The sequence below is a fragment of the Marmota marmota genome, unplaced genomic scaffold, assembly GCF_001458135.2.
Source record: "Marmota marmota marmota unplaced genomic scaffold, marMar, whole genome shotgun sequence".
NCBI lineage: Eukaryota > Metazoa > Chordata > Mammalia > Rodentia > Sciuridae > Marmota > Marmota marmota.
The window spans coordinates 10,316,516-10,341,629 of record NW_026000229.1 but is presented as its reverse complement, the minus strand read 5'-3'; the positions used below and the strand labels follow the sequence as shown (position 1 = coordinate 10,341,629).

General features: G+C 34.9%; 1 protein-coding gene across 10 annotated transcripts in view; it reads right to left on the bottom strand.

Moving 5' to 3' along the window:
- The window catches only part of Myo9a (myosin IXA), a 261,808-nt gene that overhangs the window by 31,030 nt on the left and 205,664 nt on the right, over window positions 1–25,114 (bottom strand). For 5 of the 10 annotated variants that reach the window (XM_048793402.1, XM_048793401.1, XM_048793406.1 and 2 more), the window contains 5 exons: window positions 22,205–22,252; window positions 16,709–16,810; window positions 15,098–15,209; window positions 13,564–13,625; window positions 7,622–7,814 (listed from right to left, as the gene is read on the bottom strand). In XM_048793402.1, coding sequence (XP_048649359.1) covers window positions 7,622–7,814; window positions 13,564–13,625; window positions 15,098–15,209; window positions 16,709–16,810; window positions 22,205–22,252 — 517 coding nt within the window. Of the gene's footprint in view, window positions 1–7,621; window positions 7,815–13,563; window positions 13,626–15,097; window positions 15,210–16,686; window positions 16,811–22,204; window positions 22,253–25,114 lie in introns of those variants that run through there. The other 5 variants (XM_048793403.1, XM_048793405.1, XM_048793404.1 and 2 more) reach the window with 2 other exon arrangements.

The window sequence follows — 25,114 nt, the reverse complement described above, 5'->3', positions numbered from 1 at the left end:
TGTGATCTGATCCATGGGCATGACTGAATAGCAATGCATTAGAATACTAAAGAAAAAAAGCCTTGCTTTTTTAAAAAGCAAGGCTGACTTTGTCATTCTTAGACATGAGAAGGCAGTAATAAATAAGCTTAGGAAATATAAAGAAAATGCCTTCATTCTTCATTTATAAATTTCCTAAGGTTATATAGACAGATGATTAGAAGGATACAGGATGAATGACTTTCATTTGTGCTGCTCTGAGTTACAAGACACACAAATTACAATTGCCTGTAAAGTAGAGCAGACTTAAGTCTCTGGAGGCACAACCTCTTGGTTGAGTCTTAACAGGCATTTTCTGTTATCTTCATACTATTTTTCCTTCATTTCTTCCTAAGAAACAGCACTGTGGATAGGTAGGTTCCTTGACACATAAAGACAAGTTTTGTTCCTCACTTCAGTTCAAAAAGAACCATTCCTTTCCCTTTTTTAAAAAAAATTGGTTCTTTTTAGTTATACATAACAGAATTCATTTTGAAATAATTACAAAAGCATGGAATATAATTTGTTCTAATTCAGTCTACAGTAGGTCTCCTTTCCCTTCCCTCCTCCCACCCCATTCCCTTCCCTCTACTGATCTTTCCACTATTAATTAAAGTTTTTAATTAGTGTCTAGTGGATGTACATGGTGCTTAGATTCACTGTGGTATATTCATATCTCTGCATATGAAAGTGAGGTCAGATTCACTCCACTGTCTTTCTCTATTCTATCTTCCTTCCTTCCCTTCATTCCCCCTTGTCTACTCCACTGACATTTCTTCTGTTCCTTTTTTAATTTGCCCTCATTTTGGATTAGCTCCCACATACAAGAGAAAACATTTGACTTTTGACTTTTTGGGACTGGCTTATTTCACTTAGCATGATAGTCTCCAATTCCATCCATTTACTGGCAAATGCCATAAAATCATTCTTCTTTATGGCTGAGTAATGCTTCATTGTGTATATATACTATGTTTCTTTGTCCATTCATCTGTGGATGGGCATCTAGGTTGGCTCCATAGCTTGGCTTTGTGAATTGAGCTGCTACAAACACTGATGTGGCTAAAGTTCTTCTTTAAATGTGTATGCTGATTTTAATTCTTTTTTTTCCAGTTCCAAAGTTTAAAATCTTAATATTTCTTTTTTAATTGGTTGTTCAAAACATTACAAAGCTCTTGACATATCATATTTCATACATTAGATTCAAGTTGGTTATGAACTCCCGATTTTACCCCAAATACAGATTGCAGAATCACATCGGTTACACATCCACATTTTTACATAATGCCCTATTAGTAACTGTTGTATTCTGCTACCTTTCCTATCCTCTACTATCCCCCCTCCCCTCCCATCTTCTCTCTCTACCCCATCTACTGTAATTCATTTCTCTCCTTGTTTATTTTCCCATTCCCCTCACAACCTCTTATATGTAATTTTGTATAACNCAAAACCCTAAAAAGAGAAGTAGAAGAAGATCTTAGAAGATGGAAAAATATACCCTGTTCATGGATAGGCAGAACTAACATCATCAAAATGGCGATATTACCAAAAGTTCTCTATAGGTTTAATGCAATGCCAATCAAAATCCCAACGGCATTTCTTGTAGAAATAGATAAAGCAATCATGAAATTCATATGGAAAAATAAAAGACCCAGAATAGCAAAAGCAATTCTAAGCAGGAAGTGTGAATCAGGCGGTATAGCGATACCAGATTTAAAACTATATTACAGAGCAATAGTAACAAAAACAGCATGGTACTGGTACCAAAACAGGCGGGTGGACCAATGGTACAGAATAGAGGACACAGAGACTAATCCACAAAGCTACAACTATCTTATATTTGATAAAGGAGCTAAAAGCATGCAATGGAGGAAGGATAGCATCTTCAACAAATGGTGTTGGGAAAACTGGAAATCCATATGCAACAAAATGAAACTGATTTTAATTCTTTTGGATGTATAACAAAGAGTGGGATAGTTGGGTCAAATGGTGGTTCCATTCCTATTTTTTTGAGGAATCTCCGTACTGCTTTCCACAGCGTATCCAAGAACACGGAAAAACTTTCCATTTTCTAAGGTCTTCTCCAATTTCTTTTTTTAGTGTTTTATAGTTTTTTTTTTTTTTTGGTAGAGATCCTTCACCTCTTTTGTTAAATGGATTCCCAAGAATTCCATATTTTTTCAGGCTATGTGAATGGGACAGTTTTCCTAATTTCTTTTTCATGCAGATTCATCATTGGATTATAGGAATGTGATTGATTTATCAGTATTGATCTTGTATCCTACTACCTTGTTGAATTATTAATGAGCTTTAGAGGTCATCTGGTGGAGGTTTTAGGGTCTTCATGGTCTCAGCAAACAGAGATAATCAGAGCTTTTCTTTTCCTATTCATATCCCTTTAATTTCCTTCTCTTGTGTGATTGCTCTGGCTAGAGTTTCAAGAACTCTCTATGATAAACTGTAGTGGTGAAAGTAGGCATTCTTATATTGTTTGTGTTTTTATAGGAAATGCTTTCACTTTTTCTCCATTCAGAATAATGTTGGCCTTGGGTTTGCCATATATAGCCTTTACAATGTTAAGGTAAGTTCATTCTATCCCTAGTTTTTCCAGTGATTTAAACATGAATGGGTGCTGGACTTTGTCAAATACTTTTCCCTGCATCTATCAAGATAATCATGTGATTCTTATCTTCAAGTCTATATATGTGATGAATTACATTTATGGATTTCCACATGTTGAACCAACCTTATACCCCTGGGATGAAACTCACTTCATTATGGTATACTATCTTTTAAATGTATTTTTGTGTGCAATTTGCCAGTATTTTATTAAGAATTTTTGCAACTATGTTCGTCAAGGATGTTGGTCTGAAGTTTTCTTTCCTTGATATGTCTTTGTCTGGTTTTAGTATTTGGGTAATACTGGCTTCCTGGAGTGAGTTTGGCAGTGTTCTCCCTTTAATATTTCATGGAATACTTTGAGAAGGATTGGTATTAGTTCTTCTTTAAAGATTTGATAGAGCTTGACTGAGAATCCACCTGATCTTTGGCTTGTCTTTGCTGGAACAAGTTTGATAGCTTCTTCAATTTCACTGCTTGATACTGGTCTAAGTTTAATATATCTTTATGGTTCAATTTGGGTAAGTCATGCCTCTAAGGAATCTGTCAATATTTTAAAAATTTTTCTAGCTTACTAGAAAATAAATTTTCAAAATAGTTTCTAAAGATCCTCTGGATTTGCACGGTGATATTTCATTTTTCATCTCAGATTTTGATAATTTGAGGTCCCCCCCCTTCTTTCTTTTGCTTAGTTTGGCTAAGGGTTTATCAATTTTGTTCAAAACCCAACTCTTTGTTTTGTTGATCTCAATTTCATTGATTTGGGCTCTGATTTTATTTATTTCCTGTCTTCTGCTGATTTTGGTGTTGGTTTATTCTTCTTTTTCTAGGGTCTTTAGATTTAATGTTAGGTTATTTATTTGCTATCTTTCTATTCTTTTAATGTATGAGGCTCCATGCTATGAACTTTTCTCTTAGAATCATTATTTTATTTTTTTTCATTTTTTAATTTGTTTTAATTAGTTAAACATGACGGTACAATGATCTTGGCATATTATACATTTGAATCAGATGGGATATAATTTCTCATTTTTCTGAGTCGCTATTTTAATTTATCTCTAAATATTTTTTTATTTCTCCCTATCTATTCATATTTGAAGGTGTATTAGTCTACCAGTGTTAGAGTGGTTTCTGTTTTTATCTTATCATTGAGTTCTAATTTAATTTCATTATGAATAGAATATAAGTTTTTTTTTGTATTTGCTAATATTTGCCTTGTGGCCTAAAATATGGTCTGTGTTAGAAAATGTTCATGTGCTGCTGAGAAGAAGATGGATAAAATAGTCTATGTTTGCCTGTTCTATTAAATCCAAATTGTATGTTTTTAGTTTGTTAACATCATTATTTAGTTTTTGTTTGGATATCTACCTAGTGGTAAGAGATGCACACATCACCCAGTATTATTGTATTGTAGTCTAGTTCATTCTTAATATTGAGAAGGGTTCAACTTATGTACACAGATGCTATGTTGTTTGGAGCATAAATATTTATGAAAATTATATCTTGTTCATGTACAATTCCCTTAAGCAGTATGAAGTAACCTTCTTTTTCTCTTCTAATTAATCTTGGCTTGAAGTCCACTTTATCTGAGAATAGCTATCTCTGCTTCTTTATAAGTCCCATGTGAATTTTATGTTTTTTCCCATCCTTTCACCTTTAGACTCTGTATATCTTTGCCTGTAAGGCAAGTTTCTTGAAGACTGCATATTGTTGGGTTTTTTTTTTGTTGTTGTTGTTTAAATCAAATCTGCCAACCTGTGTTTTTGATTAAGAGTTTAGAACATTTACATTTCATATTATTATTGAGAGATAATTTTCATTTACTGCCATTTAATTTCTAATTTTCAAACTGGACTTGATTCTCCTTTAATTCTTCCCTATGTTGGTTTTCATTTTGTTTTTCATTTATTCTTTGTGAAATATTTTATTGATGATATTTTGTAGTATAGGCTTTCTAATTAGGAATTCTCTTAGCTTCTGTTGTTATAATGGAATTTTTAATTTTATCTTCAATTCTGAAGCTTAATTTTGTTGGGTAGTATTCTTGGTTGGCATTTTTTTTTCTTCCAGAGCTTGGTATGTATTATTCCAAGCCCTCCTGGCTTTTAGGGTCTGGGTTGAGAAATCAGTTGAAATCTGGATTTGGTTTACCTCTAAATGTGACCAGTCATTTTGCTTTTGCAGCTTTTAAAGTTCTGTACATTAGGCATTTTCATTATAATATGTCTTGGACTGGATCTATTGCAATTTTGTATATCTGGAGTCCTGCATACCTCTTGTATTTGAATTTCCATTCCATTTTTAAGGATTGGCAAATCTTTTGATATTAGTTCACTGAAAAGACTGTTTTCTTTTAGCTTGTAATTCAGAGCCTTCATCAAAATGAACCTTAAATTTGGCCTTTTAATATTATCCCAGATTTCTTAAATACTCTGTTCATTATCTCTTTAATATCTTTTCTTAATGAGCGACTTTATTTTCAAGGGTATATTCTTTAGCTTTGAGGCCTAAAATTCTATCTTCAAACTGGCCTAATTCATTGGTGATGCTTTCCATTGAATTATTTATTTGGTTTATTTATCTTTTCATTTCCAGAATTTTGGATTGGTACCTTTTCAGAATCTCTCTTTATTGAAGTGATCTTTTACTTTCTGTATTTTCTAATTCCACTCCTTAAAGCTTATTTTAAAATCATAGAACATTTTAACTACATACTTTCTAAAATTTCTTCTCTGACATTTTCTCTACTGGGTATCAATTAAATCTGTTGTTGAAGCATTACGGGTTGTATGGGATGGTTTTTTCCAGTGCTTTTTCATATTGTTTGTATGTCTACTTATCTATTGGAATAGTAAGTGAAGGATTACTTTGTGAGCTTCTTTCTCTTAAGAGCCCTGGATTGAGTAAACATCATATAATGATATTTTAAGTCAGTGTGTGACCTCTGCTGATCCCAATAACACCAATTTAAAAGATACTACACTGAGCCCTATTTGTATTATAATCACTTCACAGACAAGCCTTATTCTATTCGATTATATAAGAAACAAAAACTTGTTACAATTGTTCTCCACAGTTTCTGAAATTTAGGTATAAACCTATAATAAAATTATGGAATAGGTCAAAATATTTGTTGTTAAATTTAGTAAAATTACTATAATCTAAAGTGAGGTCTACAGTGGGGGAGGAAGAAAGATTGGGCAAAAAAGGAGAGGGGAAAAAGAGAGAGAGAAAAAAGAAGACAAAAGATTTATTCCAATTAATGTTCTAATTAGTAGATGAAATACATTAAATTGGGTTGAGGGTACAATGTTGTCTACTGGGTTAACAACTATTATTCAAGTTAAAGAGTTACTATAATCAAAGTCGACATTGTTTGTAGTAAACCATGTCAAGGCAAAGAAAACTCCTGGTGAATATTGGTTTGGACATTTAGCAAATGTCCATCAGTTTTTGGCTGTGGAACTCTCCAGAGCTACAGGAGCACAGAAGCCAACTCCCTAGTTGCTATGAACCTTTCATCAGCAGCATCTGATTTGTCAGCTCAGCAGGTGTAGTATTATGGGTTGGCTGTATCTATTGTGTGCTATAGTTTAGGATGCAAGCTCTGGAGTGTCCCTGATTGCTGTGGGTTACTGTGTACCTGCTTTCCTCTACAGGATCCTTTTCATGGTAGTTAGATCCTGGTGGCTGGAATTCTGGGTGTGGGTTTTCCCTGGGTGTTCTGTGGTTCAGAAATATTCCCAAAGCTGATGCTGCTCTCTGAGGTACTGTAGTGAAGGGTTTCAGGTGGTTCACTTGGGTCCTAGTTTCCAGTACCCTGGGTTGTGAATGGCACGCACTGATTCCCTCTGTTTACTAAGTCTGATGCAAGGCCCCACAAGTATCCAAACAATGCCCTTTCAATTGCCCATTATGATCATAGGTCAGACTATGCACCTGTTAAGGCTGGGTGCAGTCCCTTCCAAAGGAACTATACTTCCTTCTGGTATAGCCCTGAAATCCTTAGGCTTCCCATGATGTCTCTCCCCAGTGTCAGTGGTTGGGGCCTGGGAATCTGCTTTCCTCTGTTTGGGGCCAAAGCTGCTTCATTGCTGTCTGAGCCCAGTTAGTGAATACCATGCAAAATTTTCCACCCTTGCCAGGGTCAGGCTGAGCAAGGTTAGGTGCAGTTTGTGGCACAGGTCCTCACCAGCCCTTTCCTCTTTTTCACAGTGAGGGTGAGCAAGAGGCAGTTTCAATGATTTTTGGCCAGTGGTGTGCTCATTCTAGAAGTTCTTTCTGGTTGGATTCTTAGGAAGTCCCACAAAGGAGACTTACCTCTGGTTTAATTTGTAGCTATCTGGACATGGGAAGATTCCACATTGATATGAGGTGATTACAGGTCAGCAGAAGGCTCCCCAAAATGGTTGTGGACCCCAGCTTAGTTTTTAAGATTTTAAGCTGCTTGCTCTGTTTTAAGGACCCCCCTGTTACTGTTGAAATTTGAATTTTGTCTGACTTTTAAAAGTGGGTGAGCTTAAGGGATTTTCTGCTCCCCCTCCCCCTCTCTCTAGAACCATACCTTTCTAATAGTGAGAGTAGAAGTTGAGAATGAAACCAAAGTCAACCCCCTGCACATATTCCTGGACTGAGGCCACAGCTCTATACAGTGCCCAAATCACTGTCAGTTTAAGTAACCACATCATCAATGTAGGAAGGCAGAAAGATGCACTGGAAAAGCACTAAATATTAAAAAGGTATTAAATCTTTTTCTAGTACCTAAGGATGCCTTGTACAAATGATACACTCAATATATGTTTGCTGAATTAACTACGTAAAGCCAAAGATTCTTTAGAAAGACACAAAATGACAAACAAGTACCACAGAAAAGACTGCATTCTTCTGGCTGTAAGCAAAGGATCAATACATAAAGAAAACTTTAAAAGCTTGAAATGATTAAATATTTTTATTTAAATAAGTCTTGATTTGGAGAGCATCATCTTACCTGTATCCAGACCTTGTCGAAGCTCCTTGATTTTATTAGTTGAACCAGATTTTCGGTAAATACCTTCTGTATAAAGTCCATGCATTTCAATGTAGTTTATGAGCTTTTCCACCACTAAAGGAACAGTTCGGTCTTCACTGGTCAAACGGGACAGTTCAACCCCAAATTGTCGAGATGACAGTTCTGGATCATACTAAATGGAAGACAATTTTTTGATTTCAAATATATTCAAACATCTTCATTCTTTAAGAGGAACTACTTTTTATTATCCTAAAGTTTTATGAAGACTGTTATAATAGTTGTGAGGGGGGGCATTATGGTTAAATAAATATTAGTTTCAATCCTCACACTAGGATTCCCCAAAAGAGAGTGGAAGACAGAGGGCAGTGAAGGGCTGCTACTTCCCTTCCTATCAAAAAATCTTCATACAAAGGTAAGGTTTGTGTGTTGGTGAAGGAGGTTGGATTTTGTACACAAAAAGCTTGAACATTTACCAGGTACCATGGAAAAAATCCAGATTTTATAGGAATTAGAGTTGTAATTTCCAGAGCATAATACTGCTTTAATATTTCAAAGAACTGATTTCATACCCAAAGACAAAGACTCACACAGACTGATCTCTGAATAGTATTATAGCACCTTTATTGACTTTAATAGTGTGTACACTACCATAACTTATTAACTATAGCTTATGTGACTGCAACAAAACTGCTTATTCTAACCATTATCTGAAGCAATTCACAGAAAAGAAAAATGCCAGACATTATTCCTGAGACTGAAACCCTTCTTATAAATCTTTTCTTTTCTTCTACCATTCTCCTCCTCTAACTGAAATCTGTACACCCCACCTTCTCCTTCAACCTGCACCCAAACAGTTGCCAAGTTCTTTTGGTTACTCAGTACATGCTAATTTTTCTTTTCTGCACTTACTGTCATTATCCTAATTCAACTTCTATCACTACCCACTTGTTGTATTCCAACAGCTTCAAGACCAATTTTCCCACACTCATTTTTTTCTTGTTTAAATATTATATACTATACATAATCCACTTTATTTAACCTCAGAAACTTTCAGTGGCTAATTAGTATATATCAAAATAAACAACAAACATTTCTGAGACTGACATTCAACACCTTATTTAAATTGATCCTAATTTCTCTTTCCATAGGTACATTCATTCATTTTTATGTGCTAGATAGCAGGGGAGCAAAATCAAGGGACAGTCCTTTCCCTAAGACTGATGCTTAGACCATAGTATTAGCTTGTGGAGAAATGTAAAACAATAAACAGATTTATTAGGTTATTATGGAAACACAGAAGAGAGACAGATCAGGAAAAAGACTGGGCTGGGTAACAACTAAAGGTCTCAAAGACTTTCTACTTAAAATAATTGTTGGAAAGCATGTAGTACATAAGAAGGCAAAAAAAGAACCTTTTAGGCTCAGGAAACAGAAATACAAAGCTGAGCAAAGAAAAATATGACTCAACTAAAAATGAGATTATAAGGGGTTTTGAATACTAAGTTATGGAATCTGGGTCTTATTCTGACAGGTAAGGAAATTAGTAGAAGACAACACTCAGTTTTGTATTATTTTGCATCTTCGTACTCTGTGTTTCAGCATTTGAGAATTAATTTAATATTTATTGAAGCATATTAAGTTATCTTAAGTTAATATCAGGCACCATCTCTGAAAAGTACTGGTAGGTTTTAGGCAAAAGAAAAAGTACACTTCAAATGTTTAAAGGATGCAGGTTTATATTTTTGCATCGTCACTATATGAACTTGGCTAGGTTATTTCACATTTCCAACAGTAATACCACCTTTCTACCTCAAAGGTGTAGAAGATTAAGGTGAACACAGTACAGTATCTGGTACATGGTAAATACTCAATAAATTATTTTTTAAAATATAATAATGCTTGCTATAATGATTAAAATAAACATAAGCCAAAATTTTTACTATTACTCTGACAAACACATATAATCTATTTATTTAAATGTTATGGCTCTCCTTATGGCATTAGAAATGTTAAGGCTTGTGAAAGCAAAATAAATAAATAAAAATTTTGAGACTATCAAACTAAAAATTTTTCAATTTGAAACCAATAATGGGATTTTGTTTGTGTTTGGGGTACTGGGGATTAAACCCAGGGGCATTCTAACACTGAGCTATACCCACAGCCCTTTTTTTCTTATATTTTGTTTTGAGACAAGATCTAACTAGCTTAACAGATTTTCAGAAAGTAAATGCATGCTTAAAACAGAATCCAAAACAAGAAATGGAGTATTACCAATACTCTAAAAGTCTCTAAATCCCTCTCAGTTACTATGACCTTTATCCTTCACAAATAAAACTCTTTTTCTATCAGTATAAATTAGTTTTGCTTGCCTTTGAACATTATAGAAATCAAATTGTATATGTACACCATGAGGTCTATCTATTTTTGAACTTTATTTAAACACAATAACAGTATTTGTCTGTGGATTTTCTCATTTAACCTATATTTATGAGTACCAACTGTTTAATCTCATTGCTATGAAGTATTCCATTATACAGAAATACCACAATTTATTTATTCAATTAGAAATTCAGAACTGGACATTTATGTTTCTTTTAGCTTTGGAACATCTCACAATGGTGATTCATTAACATAGGAAGCTGGTTCAATATATGCCAATTACATCAAGTTTTTCATATTATTTTCATCCTTATTTTTTTCTACTAGGTATTGAAACTATATTAGAGGATTAGAATTTTATATCTCCCCAATGGGCTGACCCTAACATCATCATCATAAAGCACATGAAGTAATACTGTTTGCCTTAAAAAGTACAATTTAATATTAGTAGAGCTATACTACCTTTCTATTGATTAGTCTTTGCATGCTGTATATAGTTCCATTCTTTTGCTTTTAAACTTTCTATCTTTATACTTAATAAGTACATCTCTTTCATAAAAGATTTTTCAGTTGGTTTTAACTTAGCTTTTTGTTTGGAGTATTTAGCATATTTAATATAAGGCACCAATATATTTGGACTTACTATATCTATTTTTGTCCACCCTATTTTATCTATTTTCTCTCATTTCTTGCCTTCATTTACTTTAATCAAGTATTTCGTTCTTCTACTTTATTGTCTTTATTAATTTTTCAGTTATATATACATTTTTAGTCATTAATTTGGAGATTTCAACAAAACATATCCATACATATTTAAGTCTAATATTTTTAGTATTTTTACCACTTCCTAGATGACTTATGGACCTTGGATTTTTTTTTTTTCATTTATTTATATACAGTGCTGAAAATCGAACCCAGTGCCTCACACATCTGAGGCAAATGCTCTACCACTACGCCACAACCCCAGTGCCCCCAGTCCTTTTTTAATAGTTTATTTAGACATGGTCTTGCTGAGTTGCTTAGTGCCTCACTAAGTTGCTGAGGCTGGATTTGAACTCTCAATCCTCTTGTCTCAGCCTCCCAAGCCGCTGAAATTATAGACATGCACCATCATGCCCAGCAGTTGACTTTCTTTTCTTAAAAGATGTCAAGCCACCATCTTTTGGTTTCCAACATTTCTGTTTAGAAGTCAACTAACTGGAGCAGGATTTTCTTTGCTCCTCTAGGTAGTATTTATTCTTTCCCCTCTAATTGCTTTTAAGAAATTTTGCCAGGTGTGGTGGTACGTTTCTATAATCTCAGCAACCTGGAAGGCTGAGGCAGGGCTGGAGTTCAATGTCAGCCTTAAGCAATGCAGCAAGACTTCATTTCAAAAACAAAAGGGAAAAAAAATATCTTTGGTTTGTAGCACTGTACATCTAGGTGTGGTTTTCTTTGTATTTGTCCAGGTTAAAAGTACTTGTGACTTGATGTGTTGACCATTCTCTCTTAAAATGTTGCTTCTGCCCTGTTCTTTCTCCTTTCTTGCTGACTCCCAATTACATATAATTAAGAACCTTCGGGCTTGGGCTGTAGCTCATGGTAAAGCACTTGCCTAGCATGTTTGAGGCACTGGGTTTGATCCTCAGCACCACATAAAAAAAATAAATAAAGGCATGCTGTCCATCTACAACTATAAAAAAGATTTTTTAAAAAAGCATCTTCCATCCCTTCCCTATGTTTCATATATTTATATTTTTATTTTTACATTCTTTTTACTCTCTATGCCTAGATAGTTACACTGGTCTATCTTTTAGCTCACCAATCTTCTTTTCTGCTATGGCTGTTAAACTTATCTTTTATTTCTACAATTCCCTATTGATTCCTTCAAAACATATACTCAACTATTTTTTAAAAATTTCTCCATGCTTTTATCTATTATTTGAGCATATATATTAAAAATTTTAAAGTATACATCTAGTAACTAGTTATCTGAATCCTAGTTATTGCCTATTTGTTTACTAATTAGTACCATTTCTTTATGTCTGATATTACAGAAGACTCTGGATGAGGTAATCTCTTAAATGGTTTTACCCTCTTCTCTCTGGTGGGTCAATGAAATAAGAATACATAATCCAAGCAACAACTGCTTCAAAGCTAGTTTGCTGGGGGTTTTTTGTTTGTTTTTGTTGTTGTTGTTAAGGTGGGTCTGTCAGTAGTTCACTCCCACTCACAGGAAATAGTTTTTCAGAGGTCTCAGTGAGAGTCTGAGGTATAGACTAGGCTCCTTTCCCTTTGATGGTGGATACTACAATTCGAATTTCCCTTTCTTTAGCAGTGCATAACTGGTGGAAAATGCCAATATCCTTTTCTGATTAGTTTCTTAGCTGTTTGCCATGCACAGATAAAGGAATCAAAAAAATGCCTTGAGAGGGAAAAAAAATCTGTGTTTCAGGCTTACTTCTCTATGTGAATGAATCATGATCCCTCAAGTCTTGGCAGAGTTAAACTCCAAAAATTTGTCTCTTTGGTCCTATGATTGCTAAAGTCTCTGCTGGCTTCTCTGATTCTTAAATGTGGCCCACTATCCAAAATACTGGCTTCATGGTCTACAACAAAAAGTGAAATATTTCCATATGATAAAAGTATCACAAAATACAGGTTTACTACTCTGCATTCTGTTCTTTCTAGGATCTCTAATCTCTTCAAGTCTATTTTACCTGGATAGCTGTTTTGACTCTTGCCAACAGACTTTTAGTACTGGTCTGCCACAAGCTAATCTATATTAGCTTGACGCAAAATATCTCCCCTTCACTATATTTTAAGTCCTAAATAAAATTTGACTCTATACTTTGCCATTATTTGTCTACTGATTTGGAACATATGCAAATTCTATACATAGGCTATAAACAAAATGCATGTACATTTATATTGTTCATATTTACATAGTATTTCAACAATTGTCAGTATGTAATTAATAAATAAGGAAGTGATATTATACATCAATATACATCTAGAATTTAAAAAAAAAAAGTTGCTTCCTGGAAGCATAAAGTATCAAAGAGTAAATTGGTCAGTATCTTTTAGCCTTCTAACTATGCTTGGTGCATTCTGCTCTTCATGGTTAAATTTTTTTTCTTACAGTACTGGGGACTGAACCTAGAGTCTCATGCATGCTAGGCAAGTGCTCCAGCACTGGGCTAAGTTCCGAGACCCTAAATTCATTCATTTTTAATTGCAGCTTTTCACCTTCCTAGAAAGATTGAGGGTTTAAAGAGGTAAATCTCTAAAAGCAGTGTTTTTAAAATTGCGGTTTGTGAAATCAATTTGTTAGCACATATGTAGTAAAGGTAATAAAATTTCAGAAAAATAAATTCAGTTATATATACTCATCTCCCTGTGTATATGTTGGATCATGACATAAATTTAATTTCTTATTGTATGTGTGGTCAGAAGTTTAGGAACTCTAAATAATAAACATCAAAGAGGCCTTGATTTCTTTCCATGAGTCACAAAAGACCTACAGATCTGTTGTTTATTATGGACAGGTGATAAATTCTTACCTTTTTAGAACACTTGGCTGTGGTTTTCAGACAGCACTTCTTATGGCAAGCATACTTGCATACTGAAAAAAAGGTTAAGAATGTAGCATTTTCATAAGTCTGTTAATAAACTTATCAAGTTTATAATTTTACTTTGACAATAAGGTTTATTATTTAGATCTGAGGCTGTTATAAGAGCATATATAAACTCTGTTCTGTGTTAAAGAATTTTAAATGCAGTTGGAAAACATGCCTAACATTTCTCATCACCATCAATGAGACAGCTTTTTCATTCTTTCAAGATTGCCTGTCCTGCTCCTGTACTTAACTCTCCCAAATTCCAACAGGATATTTATCTAACTTTGTGGTTTGATTCATAAATTAGTGTTCATGTTACGCCAGGTGCTTTACAACTTGCTAAAACACCAGAATTACATATTAAGAATTATTATTATGGTAAGGATGGCATTACTGTCAAAAATCCGTAAGGAAATGAAAACAAGAATATAAAGTATATTAGTTGTAAATGGGAAGATAATAAAACACCAGCTCCAGTTCCAGCATACCAACACCTTAATATCCCCCCTTTTAAGCTTTCAAAGTGTAACTTTTAGGGTTTTCAAAGCCAAGATCAAGATCGGGGGAAGGTGAGGGGACATTCACTGCACTGGTGAAATCACCAGGATAATCACATAGAAAGTTAAAATTCCATGAAAAACTCAAACCAAGCCCACCTTAGTTATAAAAAAGCAAACTTTCAGCTTTATGTCATAGTAGAAATTACTCCGAACCTTCAATAACTGGACTAACAGTCACATTTCAAACTACTCCTATTTTCATTCTCATAATTTCTTAGATTAGTCATAATAAAATGAAAAAAGCACTTGCTTCAGTAACACATATACTAAAATTGGAATGAGATTATTACATGGCCCCAGTGCAAGGAAAATGTGCAAATTCATGAAGAATTCAATTTAAAAAAAAAGAAGACTGGTGATAAACTATACAACCAGTGAGCTAATCCAGGAATAGTGGTGATTTTGCTCTGGCAAACATAACTTTTATTCTGTCATACTGGACTCTTTTCTAATATTCCCTTTATTTATCTCAGGCCATCTAGCAAAAGCAAAGCCTCACAGAATTACCGATAGCACCAAAGTATATATCTAAAATAAGAGGAGTAGAAGCAAAAGATCCACTATTAGTCAGAACCCAACTGACATATGAAAAGTCTCTATTCACATTATAGAATTCACATATTCTGTTGAAGGGGAGTGTAGTATAAAATGTACCTTTTTGGCTATAAACTAAGAATTCATTCATTCATCTATAGGTCCATCTACCCGATAAATATTTACTGTAACTATGTGTTTGAACTGTTATGGAACTGATAAATAAGATTCTTGACCCTAACTGTAAGAGACTGACAAATAAGAAAACACATAAATATTTTAATGTAATTTCAGGTTGTGAAAGTATAACAAAGACTACTAAAACTGATTAAAAGGATAATTAGGGGCTAGGGTAGCATTCCTTAAAGATCTTTCATACTTACATTTGCAAACAGAGGCTCGGTCCATTATCCAAATTAAAGAAGAACAGTATTCACAGTATGTAGGGATGCTATATTGGGTGGCCTTAAAAATGTGACCATTGTGCTCTTCCACCTGAATGAAAAATTAAGCTATTTATATGAAAGCCAACACATTAAATGCTGCCCTAACATTGTAGGTAAATGGGAAATACATCAATCCCTTACTAACCTTTCACTGGACACTTATTCCAGGGGGAGAATTATGATACTTTAGAAACAAAACATATGGCCCTTGTTTTCTAAATGCTACCAGCCTAGATAAACATGACCAACATATACGAAAAATATTCATGAACAGTGACAAATGCCTGTAACCCCAGCCTCTTGGGAGGCTAAGGCAGGAGAATGGAAAGTTCAAAGCCGGACAGGGCAACGTAGTAAGACTCTTTCAAAATGGAAATAATTTTTTAAAAAAGGATTGGGGATGTAGCTCAGTGGTAGAGTGTGCTCCTGGAATTGAATCCCCAGTACCACAGGGAAGGAAAAACAGCAATGAACAAACATAACAGCTGTCTTATGTGACTTATGTGAGTCAGAATGTTAAATCAAAAGCAGTAGTTGACAAATTTATCTGCTTTTATAATCCCAAAATATTTTAATAAATATCCTAGAAATTAAAACTAAAAAGTGAAATGTATTACTTCAATTACATTTAACAAACATTGCACATTAACATAAATAATATTTTAATTAAAGATAATTATATCTTTAAAGCAAAAAGTGACAAAAGTATTGTTGTATATTTTTGTTGATCTCTTTGATTTCTGGTTCAATGAAAGATACCTAGATTCTTATATCCACTTCTGCCTAAAACTTTTGCAGCATGCAGTTTACCTTGAAATATAGGAAGAAAACAGATATGAAACTGGACAATGTGAAAATATTTTAATAATCTCTTCAGACAACGATTCTATATTAAAACTTGACAAATGGTTATTAAGGGCTACTTAAAATATAAAATAAAAAAATATACAAATGAACTCTAATGTTCTGTAAGATCTAATGCTCTGGGTTTCATTGATTTAAAACTTGCAAGGCATAGTGGTGCATGCCTATAATCCCAGAAGCTTGAGAGGCTGAGGCAGGAGGATCAAAAATTCAAAGCCAGCCTCAGCATAAATGAGGCGCTAAGCAACTCAATGAGTTCAATACCTAATACCTCCTGCCAAAGAAAATTAAAACTTAAGGGAAAAAAAATTAAAACTTTAAGGAAAAAAAAGTGGGTGGGGGGACTCAAGATAGCAGATTAAAGGCAACCAGCACTCATTGCCTTCTTCTTAAGATATAAATCAAAACAAACGGAGAGCAGCTAACCACCAAGGTGTGTAAATGTGGGAAAATACTGAAGTTCAATGGAGAAGACAGAGACTTTGGATAGTGAAGAGAGGGTAAGACAGAGTGCTCCGTGCTAAATATGTGGCAGTACAGTAGAGAATGAGGGTAGAGGTGAAAGAAAGGAGGAGAGACTCAGAGAACATAGGTAGCATAGGACTCAGCACAGTGCAGAAGGACAGTCTGAGAAAAGACAGTGGACCTGAGGATCCACCTACCATTCTGGCCCATTCCGCCTACCTCCCAGCATATACTTGTGGTGCTGTAGCAGGGAGTCATTCTGAGAGGGTCTTGTCTGAGCTTGCTGCTCTGGATGTCAAAGGTCCCTGCATTTATTTGACCCTGGGAACCCAAAGCAAATACTTACAGACTGAACCCGTGAACATCTGATTTGAGAGCTACTTTGGCTCCAGGTGATAGTCTCTCTAACTAAACTGCTGAGAATCCTGTGTGGCAGGAAACCACTCTAACATCTAAGAGTACCAAAGTTACTTTCCCTTTAGGACCAGCAACTTAGAAAGTCAACTATGGGAGTTGGGGGAATTAGCCACCATGTGATTCCACAATGGCTGCTAGGTATTGGAATACCAGAGTTGTTGAGTGTATGTGGTAACTGTCACTGTAGCCCTAGTTATAGTCTCACAGCATTTCCCTGCCCTGACTTTTTAAAAGTGCTGGAGACATTGATGCACTGAAGCTACCATATCATCTCTGTCCTATGAATGCAGAAAGCAAATAATATTGTAATAAATCTCTGCCAGGAAAAGCTCTGGATTCTGCCCTAGCCCATAATGGCCAGCAGGGCAGGTGATAAGTATTACTATTGGCTCCAATTACAAAACCCTTCTGCTGGTTGCCTGGCAAGCAACACAAGAGAAAAAAAAAAAAAAAAAAGATGAATAAACCAAAGCCAATGCTGTCTCCAAGAGACACATAACATATAAGATCACAGAAAGATCTGTTTAGCCCCAGCTATGAACATCCACTCTTATAATTAACCACTTTGGTTACAGAAAATTATTATTTTTTATTAAGACTCTTTTGATTATACCTATTTGGTTTGAATTTTCTTACCCCGTTTTTTTTGGTATTTTTAGTTACACATGACAGTAAAATGTATTTTGACATATCATACATACATGGAATATAATTTCTCATTCTGTGGTTGTACATGATGTGGAGTTAACAGTGACGGTGTATTCATATATGAACATGGGATAGTTATATCCAATTCTTTCCACTGTCTTTCCCATTCCTATCCTCCCCTTTCTCCCCCTTTAAATATTTTCTTCCTTTCTCCATTTAAAAATTCTTTAATTGGATCTTTTTCTTCTTCATATTTTCTCCCTTTTTATTTTTATTTAATGGTAATTTGCAAAAACTTTTAACTTTTTCTTAACTCTTTAGTTTATCCCATATTATTTTTGTCCCTTCCTTTTCTATTTACATTGGTGTTGTGGTTGTCACTGCTGCTTGTTTCTTTCTGAGTATTGCTGGGGATTGAGCCCAATGCTTCAAGCATGGTATTGGTGCTTTGCTGCTAAGTTGTACCCCCAAGCCCAAGTGAGAGAAATTGTATTCTAGTCCCACTCAAACCTTAGTTGGCACCTCAATGTAAATACTGGAGGACATAAAAGGCCCCAGCCAATCACCTAGTCATGAGCAGGCATAGCTGGGGAGTAGCTCTAAAGTCTCACTCCTGGTCATTCACTCCCAGAGCAACAACAGAGAGAAATAGGATGATTGTTGTGGATACTACACCTGTGAGGTACCTCAGCACACCTCACTCATATACTCTTTAAGGCTGCACGCTGCTGACAAGAATAAAGTAGTAATCACAGAGAGTGTACTTCATATTCTCTGCTATCTACAACATATCTTCCATAGGATCCCCATTCTTATGAGATCTCAGAAAGAGTGGGTCATTCAGGGTCTGAAATAGCATTTTTTTTAAAAAAAAAAATCTGAAATATATTTTTGTAAAAAAAAAAAAAAAAATCACAGCCAAAAAAGCCACAGGGGAACGAAACTAAGAAGTCCATTTGGAATTAAATTCAGTGTTATACAACAAATTATTTCCCAGGGAAAGTCATTTAAAAAAAAAAAAGCTGCTTCCTAAAAAGAACCTCACAAAAAAGTGGAAGATATTTCTAACCCAAAAGCTGCATAAATCACACCAGGGAAACAAAAGAAATATGAAAAAAATTGAGGCAATATGGCTCCACTCAGTAATTGATTCTTCCTAAGATTTTAAAGCGGAATGAAGATTTTAAAGTGGAATTAAGACAGTTATAAGAACAGAACATACAGATCTATGGGGAACCATTAAAGGATGAAACACACACATAATAGAAATAGATAAGGAATTTGAGCTACAGGTTAAAGGTATAAAAAAGCCAGTCAGTGAAATAATAGCAGAATACTATTATTTAAGTATTATTATTGAAGATACCATTCAAATACAGGAAAACTCCAAATAGGCATGACCAAAAAAGAAATCTCCAGGGTTTCTTACAGTTGAACTACCCAAAGTACAGAACAAGAAAAGAATATTTAAAGCTTCACAAAAAAGTACTGAGTCACAAAGACAAACCCATTATAATAACAGATTTCTCAGAAACTCTAAGGGTCGTAGAGCATGGAATGATGTATTTCAAAAAGAAAATAACTTCAACCTATGTAACTAGATCCTCCAAAGTTATCCTTCAAAAATCAAAGAAAGAATAATAACCTTACAAGAAAAGCATAAACTAAAGGAATGCATGACCACCAAACTAGTACAGAGGATACTTGAAAGACTCTTATACCCAGCAAGATAAGTACAGTCATGAGAGCTTAAGAAAGTATAAATCTCATTAGAAGAACAGATAAGCAAGTGAGAATTAGGAATAAATCAAACATGGTTAATTCAGTCAACCATCAAATCTCCACAACAAAGGAGAAGGTAATCAACATATATTATTCAAAATAACCAGAAGAAAACAACAAAATGATAGGATCTAGCATATACTTTTCAATAATATCCTGAATGTAAATAGTATTAATTCTCCAACTGAAAGATGCAGATTAAAAAACAAGACCCAACAATTTGCTGCCTGCAAAAAACTGACATCATCAGCAAAGACATTCAGACTGAAAGTAAAAGGTTGGAAAATGATTTTGTAAGGAAACAGAATCTGAAATTAAGCAGAAATGGTTATACTCATCTCCAACAAGCAGACTTCAAGCCAAAATCAGGCAGAAAAGACAAAGCTAGTCACTATATATTGATAAAGGGAACAATCTATATAGAAAGTATAACAATTGTAAAAATACATGGACTAGAAGTTGGAGCACTTAATCTTACAACACAAACATTACTAGACATAACGTAAAGGAAAAGATAGACCTCAGTACAAAAGTAGGTGACTTAATTCCTAATTCTCACCAATAAATAGATAATCATACACACAAAACAATCAAAATAAGAATTAAATTACACTAGAGATCAAATAAACTCAATAGATACAGAATATTTCAACAGTTGCAGAATACACATTCTTTTTATCAGCTCATAAAACTTTTTCCAAAACTGATCATACTTTCAGGCAATAAAGCAAGACTAATACATGGAAACAAATAATTTCCTGCATCTTTTCAGATCATATTAAAACAAAACTATAAATCAACAGAGGGAGAAACTATATAAACACATGGATATTCAACAATACACATTTGAAGAATAATAGGTCATTGAAATCAGGGGAGAAAAATTTTTTTTTCTGGTTGTATATATTCACACCATTTGTGTCTTCACACATGTACTTAGGGCAATGATGTCCAACTCATTCCATCATCTATTTTACCCCCTTGCCCTTTCCCTTCTTCTCCCTCCCTTTGCCCTATCTAGAGTTTTTCTAATCTTCCCCATACTCCCCCTCCCAACTCCACTATGAATCAGCCTCCATGTATCAGAGGAAACATTTGGCATTTGGTTTTTAGGGATTGGCTAACTTCACTTAGCATCATATTCTCCAACTCCATCCATTTACCTGCAAATGCCATGATTTTATTCTCTTTTATTGCTGAGTAATATTCCATTGTGAATATATACACCACATTTTCTTTATCCATTCATTTACTAAAAAGTCTATGATCAAATGAAAGCATTTGAGCAATTAGGCAAGAGAAATAAATAAAATTTCCAAATATACTACAAAGCCATGGTAAAAAAAAAGTATGGTATTGGCATAAAAACAAACACAAAGAACAGTGGAACAGAATAGAGAACTCAAAATCACGAATCTATAGCCAAATGATTTTTGACAAAGACATTAAAAACACACAGGAGGAAAGATAGCCTCTTCAACAAACAGTGATGGGACAACAAGACATACCCATGTAGAAGGTTGAAATTAGACCGCTACCTTTCACCCTGTATAAAAATCAGCTCAAAGTGGATAAAGACCTTAATGTAAGACTTGAAACTTTGAACCACTAGAAGACAACCTATGGGAAACATTTCCACATGTTTTAGCATATGTACACAATAGAGTATTATTTAGCCATAAGGAAGAATGAAATGTACATAGAAAAATGGATGAAGATATCATGGAGATAATCATGTTAAGCAAAATAAAACAGACAAGGAAAGACAAGTATCACACCTTTTCTCTTGTGTGGAAACTGAAGAGAGAAAAAGAGATGACCTAAAAATAGAAGAGGGACTTGAAGTGCAAAGAAAGAAGAGGGCAACAAAGGGTACTGGGAAAGGTGAATTCAAACACATCACAATATTTGCATGTATGGAAATGTCACAGGGAAACCCATTAATCTGTACAATTGATATGAGTTATTAATTAAAATTAAAGAAAAATAATGATGAGCTATACTCAGAAAAAATATTTGCAAGTTATATATCTGATAAAGAACATCCATCCAGAATATATAAAGAAAGGTTATATGCAAATATTAAGACAACCCAATTAAAAAGTAGACAATATATTGACCAAACATTTCAGCAAAGAAGTACACACCTCCAAGAGATATATGGAACCATGTTTTAACACCATTACTCATTAGAGAAATGTAAATTAAAAGGATAGTAAGATACTACTTCATCACCAAGGATAGACAATAACAAGGGTTGGTGAAGATGTGAAGTGACTGGAACTTTCAGAATTTTGCAGGTGTGATTCTGAAATGGTATAGTCACCTGGGAAACAGTTCGAAATTTCTGAACATTTTAACTGTTGAGTTACCATTATGCTAAGAAGCCACATACAAAAACCATATGAGATTCCATTTACATGAGGTGTTCAATAAAAGCCAAACTAGGGGCTGTGGTTGTGGCTCAGTGGTAGAGCGCCTTGCTTAGCATGTATGATGTACTGGGTTCGATTCTCAGCACCGCATATAAATAAATAAAATAAAGGTCCATCAACAACTAATAAAAATATATTTTTTTAAAAAGGCCAAACTAGATCTAGTTGGAAAAGAGATCATAATTTTACCTTTAAAATAAGTAAACATTTTCCGTTTTCTGCCTTTTAGTAAGCCACCATTGAAAACAAATCCAGTCACTGAAAGCATGGCACATTAGTCATTCGAAATTTTTCTAAAGACATATATTATTACTTCTAGATGCTTGGTAAACCTATTCCTTAAATATATAAAAAGAAATACTCTATTATGTGTTTCAAGCTATTATCCTGAAAATTTGTTGTTTTGTAATATGAAAAACAGGTTATAACTTACCAAATCGGTTTCTTTTTTTCTTCTTTTCTTTCTTTCTGTTTTTGGTACCTAGCAGAAAGGGTGGGGATAAATATTATTTTTGAGATAACAAAGATTAACATACTTTCTTCTTTGCAAACATTGAGTTGTTTGTGCAATAGGCACAGTTCTTCAAGAGGAAGAAGTATAATGCTAATAAGCAAGTTTGAGAACATTTTAAGTTGGTAAAACACAGTGCTAATAAAAGCATCAGAATACAAGGATACTTTAGAGATTATTCTCTCTTTTATTTCTATTTTTTGGTATGGGAACTGAATTCAGGGGCACTCTATCATTGAGCTACATTCCCAAGTCAATGTTTATTTTTTGAGACAGGGTCTCACTAAGTTACTGAGATTGGCTGTCAACTTGGGATTCTCCTGCCTTAGAACCATGCCCATTTGAGACTCTTTTTGAACCTTGCTTCTGTTCATAAGCCACACCGTATTCATTAAATTGATTATTTTAATCATTAATCAAGTGATTAATTTTTAAAATGTTCCACATTTTGGATCTGAAAAATTCTACTACAAAGGTAAGTTATCATTTGGAACAAGGAAATTCTCTTTTACATATAACATTTCCTGATAACCCTAGTACAGAAAAATATAAATCTGCCCTTTAAAACTTGTAAACAAGCTGGGTGTGGGATTAAGGCAGGAGTATCCTAAGTTGAGGCCAGCCTGGGCAATTTAGCAAGACTGTATGTAACTTCAAAGAAGAAGAAATATGACTAGTCAATAAATATATGAAAAAATGTTCAACATCTCTAGCAATTAGAGAAATGCAAATTAAAACTACACTGAGATTTCATCTTACTTCAGTCAGAATGGCAATTATCAAGAAAACAGGTAACAATAAATGTTGGTAAGGATGTGGGGGAAGAAGATGCACTTATACATTGCTGGTGGGACTGCAAATTGGTGCAACCATAATGGAAAGCAGTATGGATTTCCTCAGAAAACTTGAAATGAAACCACCATTTGACCCAGTTATCCCACTCCTCAGTATTTATACCTAAAGGACTTAAAATCAGCATACTTCAGTGACTCGGCCACATCAATGTTTATAATAGCTCAATTCATAATAGTTAAGCTATGAAACCAACATAGGTGATCTTCAAGAGATGAATGAATAAAGAAAATGTGGTATACAAACACAGTGAAATATTACTCAGCTTTAAAGAACAATGAAATTATGGCATTTACTGGTAAATGCTTGGAACTAGAGACTATCATGCTAAGTGAAATAAGCTAATCCCAAAAAACCAAAGGCCAGGTGGTCTCTCAAACCAAAGGCGGATGCTGACTCACATTGCGGGGAGGGGGGGGTTCCACCAGATTGGACAGAGTCGGGGGGAGGGAGAAGGAATGGGAAAGACAACAGAATGAATAAGATGAATTCTATGTTCATATATGAACACATGACCAGTGTAACTCCACATTATATATAACCACAAAAATGAGAAGTCATACTCCATGTATGTATGATACGTCCAAATACCTTGTTCTGTCATGTATAACTAAAAAGAATCAAAAAAAATTTTTTAATGACTGTCAAAATAAAATTAATCTCCCAGGATGGCCAAAAAGAAAAAAAGAAAAAAGAAAAAACAAAGGAAGGGAAGGGAAAGCTAGACAAGAAATTCAGCTTCTCCATAGTTCAGAGATGAAGCAGTGAGAGAACAGCTGATCAGAGAGGTGGAATGACAAAGGGAATGCAATAAGACATAATACTGGAAAGTGAAAGAATTGGAAGTCTTAGTTCCTGGAACAGAAAACAGGAAAGAATTTTTTGACTCTAAACCCTGAGCATGGCTTTTCAAGGGGGAAGGGTAAAAAAGGGAGAAAGAGGGAAAGGTAAAGTTGACAGGATTACTTTGGTAAAAATGGAAGAGAACAAAGTCATCTAGTTAAGCTGGGGTAGGAGATTCAAAGCCATTTAGTAAGCAAGAAGTGAAGAACATATCTCAAATTGTTGGGGAAAATTGTGAAGCCATATTGTAGAGACCATAACTAAGCCTGTCTCACTAGAAGGAATTAAATCTACAGAGTCTTTATCCCATCTACAGAGAGTAGCAAACACTATCACAGCATTATAGCAAATTCCTTCAAAATGAACTGTTAGACTAATATGTGTAGAGGGATCACTGTTATCTGAAGGTTGCTGATACCACCCCCACCCCAACAAGCGGAAAGTGTGGTAGAGTGGAGCAAAAAAGCAAGTAACTCTCAGGGAGTATGATACATAGGGAGCAGCAAATGCACCAGCTGCTAGCCACAGCTGTGTGACAGACCCTCTCCTGAGCACACACAGACATGAGCCTGCCAATGGCTAGGCATGATAGTACCTACACAAGCCCCAGTAGGCAGAATCATCCTGTGCACCAGTAGTTCCATGCAAAACAGGAGTGGCACACAGATATATACCCCACATACACTGGCTACCACTGATTGCACCTAGATGAGAGCAGCCTCTGTGTATGTCCCGGTAGCTAACTTCGGCAGAGACACTGTATATGCCACTGAAGTGTCCCTCAGATGCCTGCCACATAGAAGCAGCCCACGAATGTGCACCCAGAGATGTTGGGTGCAGAATGTTAAGCAGAATGATGTGGACATGATGTTGCACAAGCCTCAGCAGCTGGCAGACGCCACCCAAGCCCCAGAAGTGCTGTACTTGCCAGAGGTAGCCTGCATATACATGCTCCACAGATACTGTTCACAGCCCAGCATGCTAAGAGGCAGGCCCACAGATGTGCAAGCCCTAGCTGGGGGCAGCTACCCTTTACCTCCCATGAGCCACTCAGCACCATGACTGTTGGGCCACCATGTTCTGCCACAAGTTGCCATGCACCCTGAAATCTACATGGGTGAGCTCACACCTATTTGG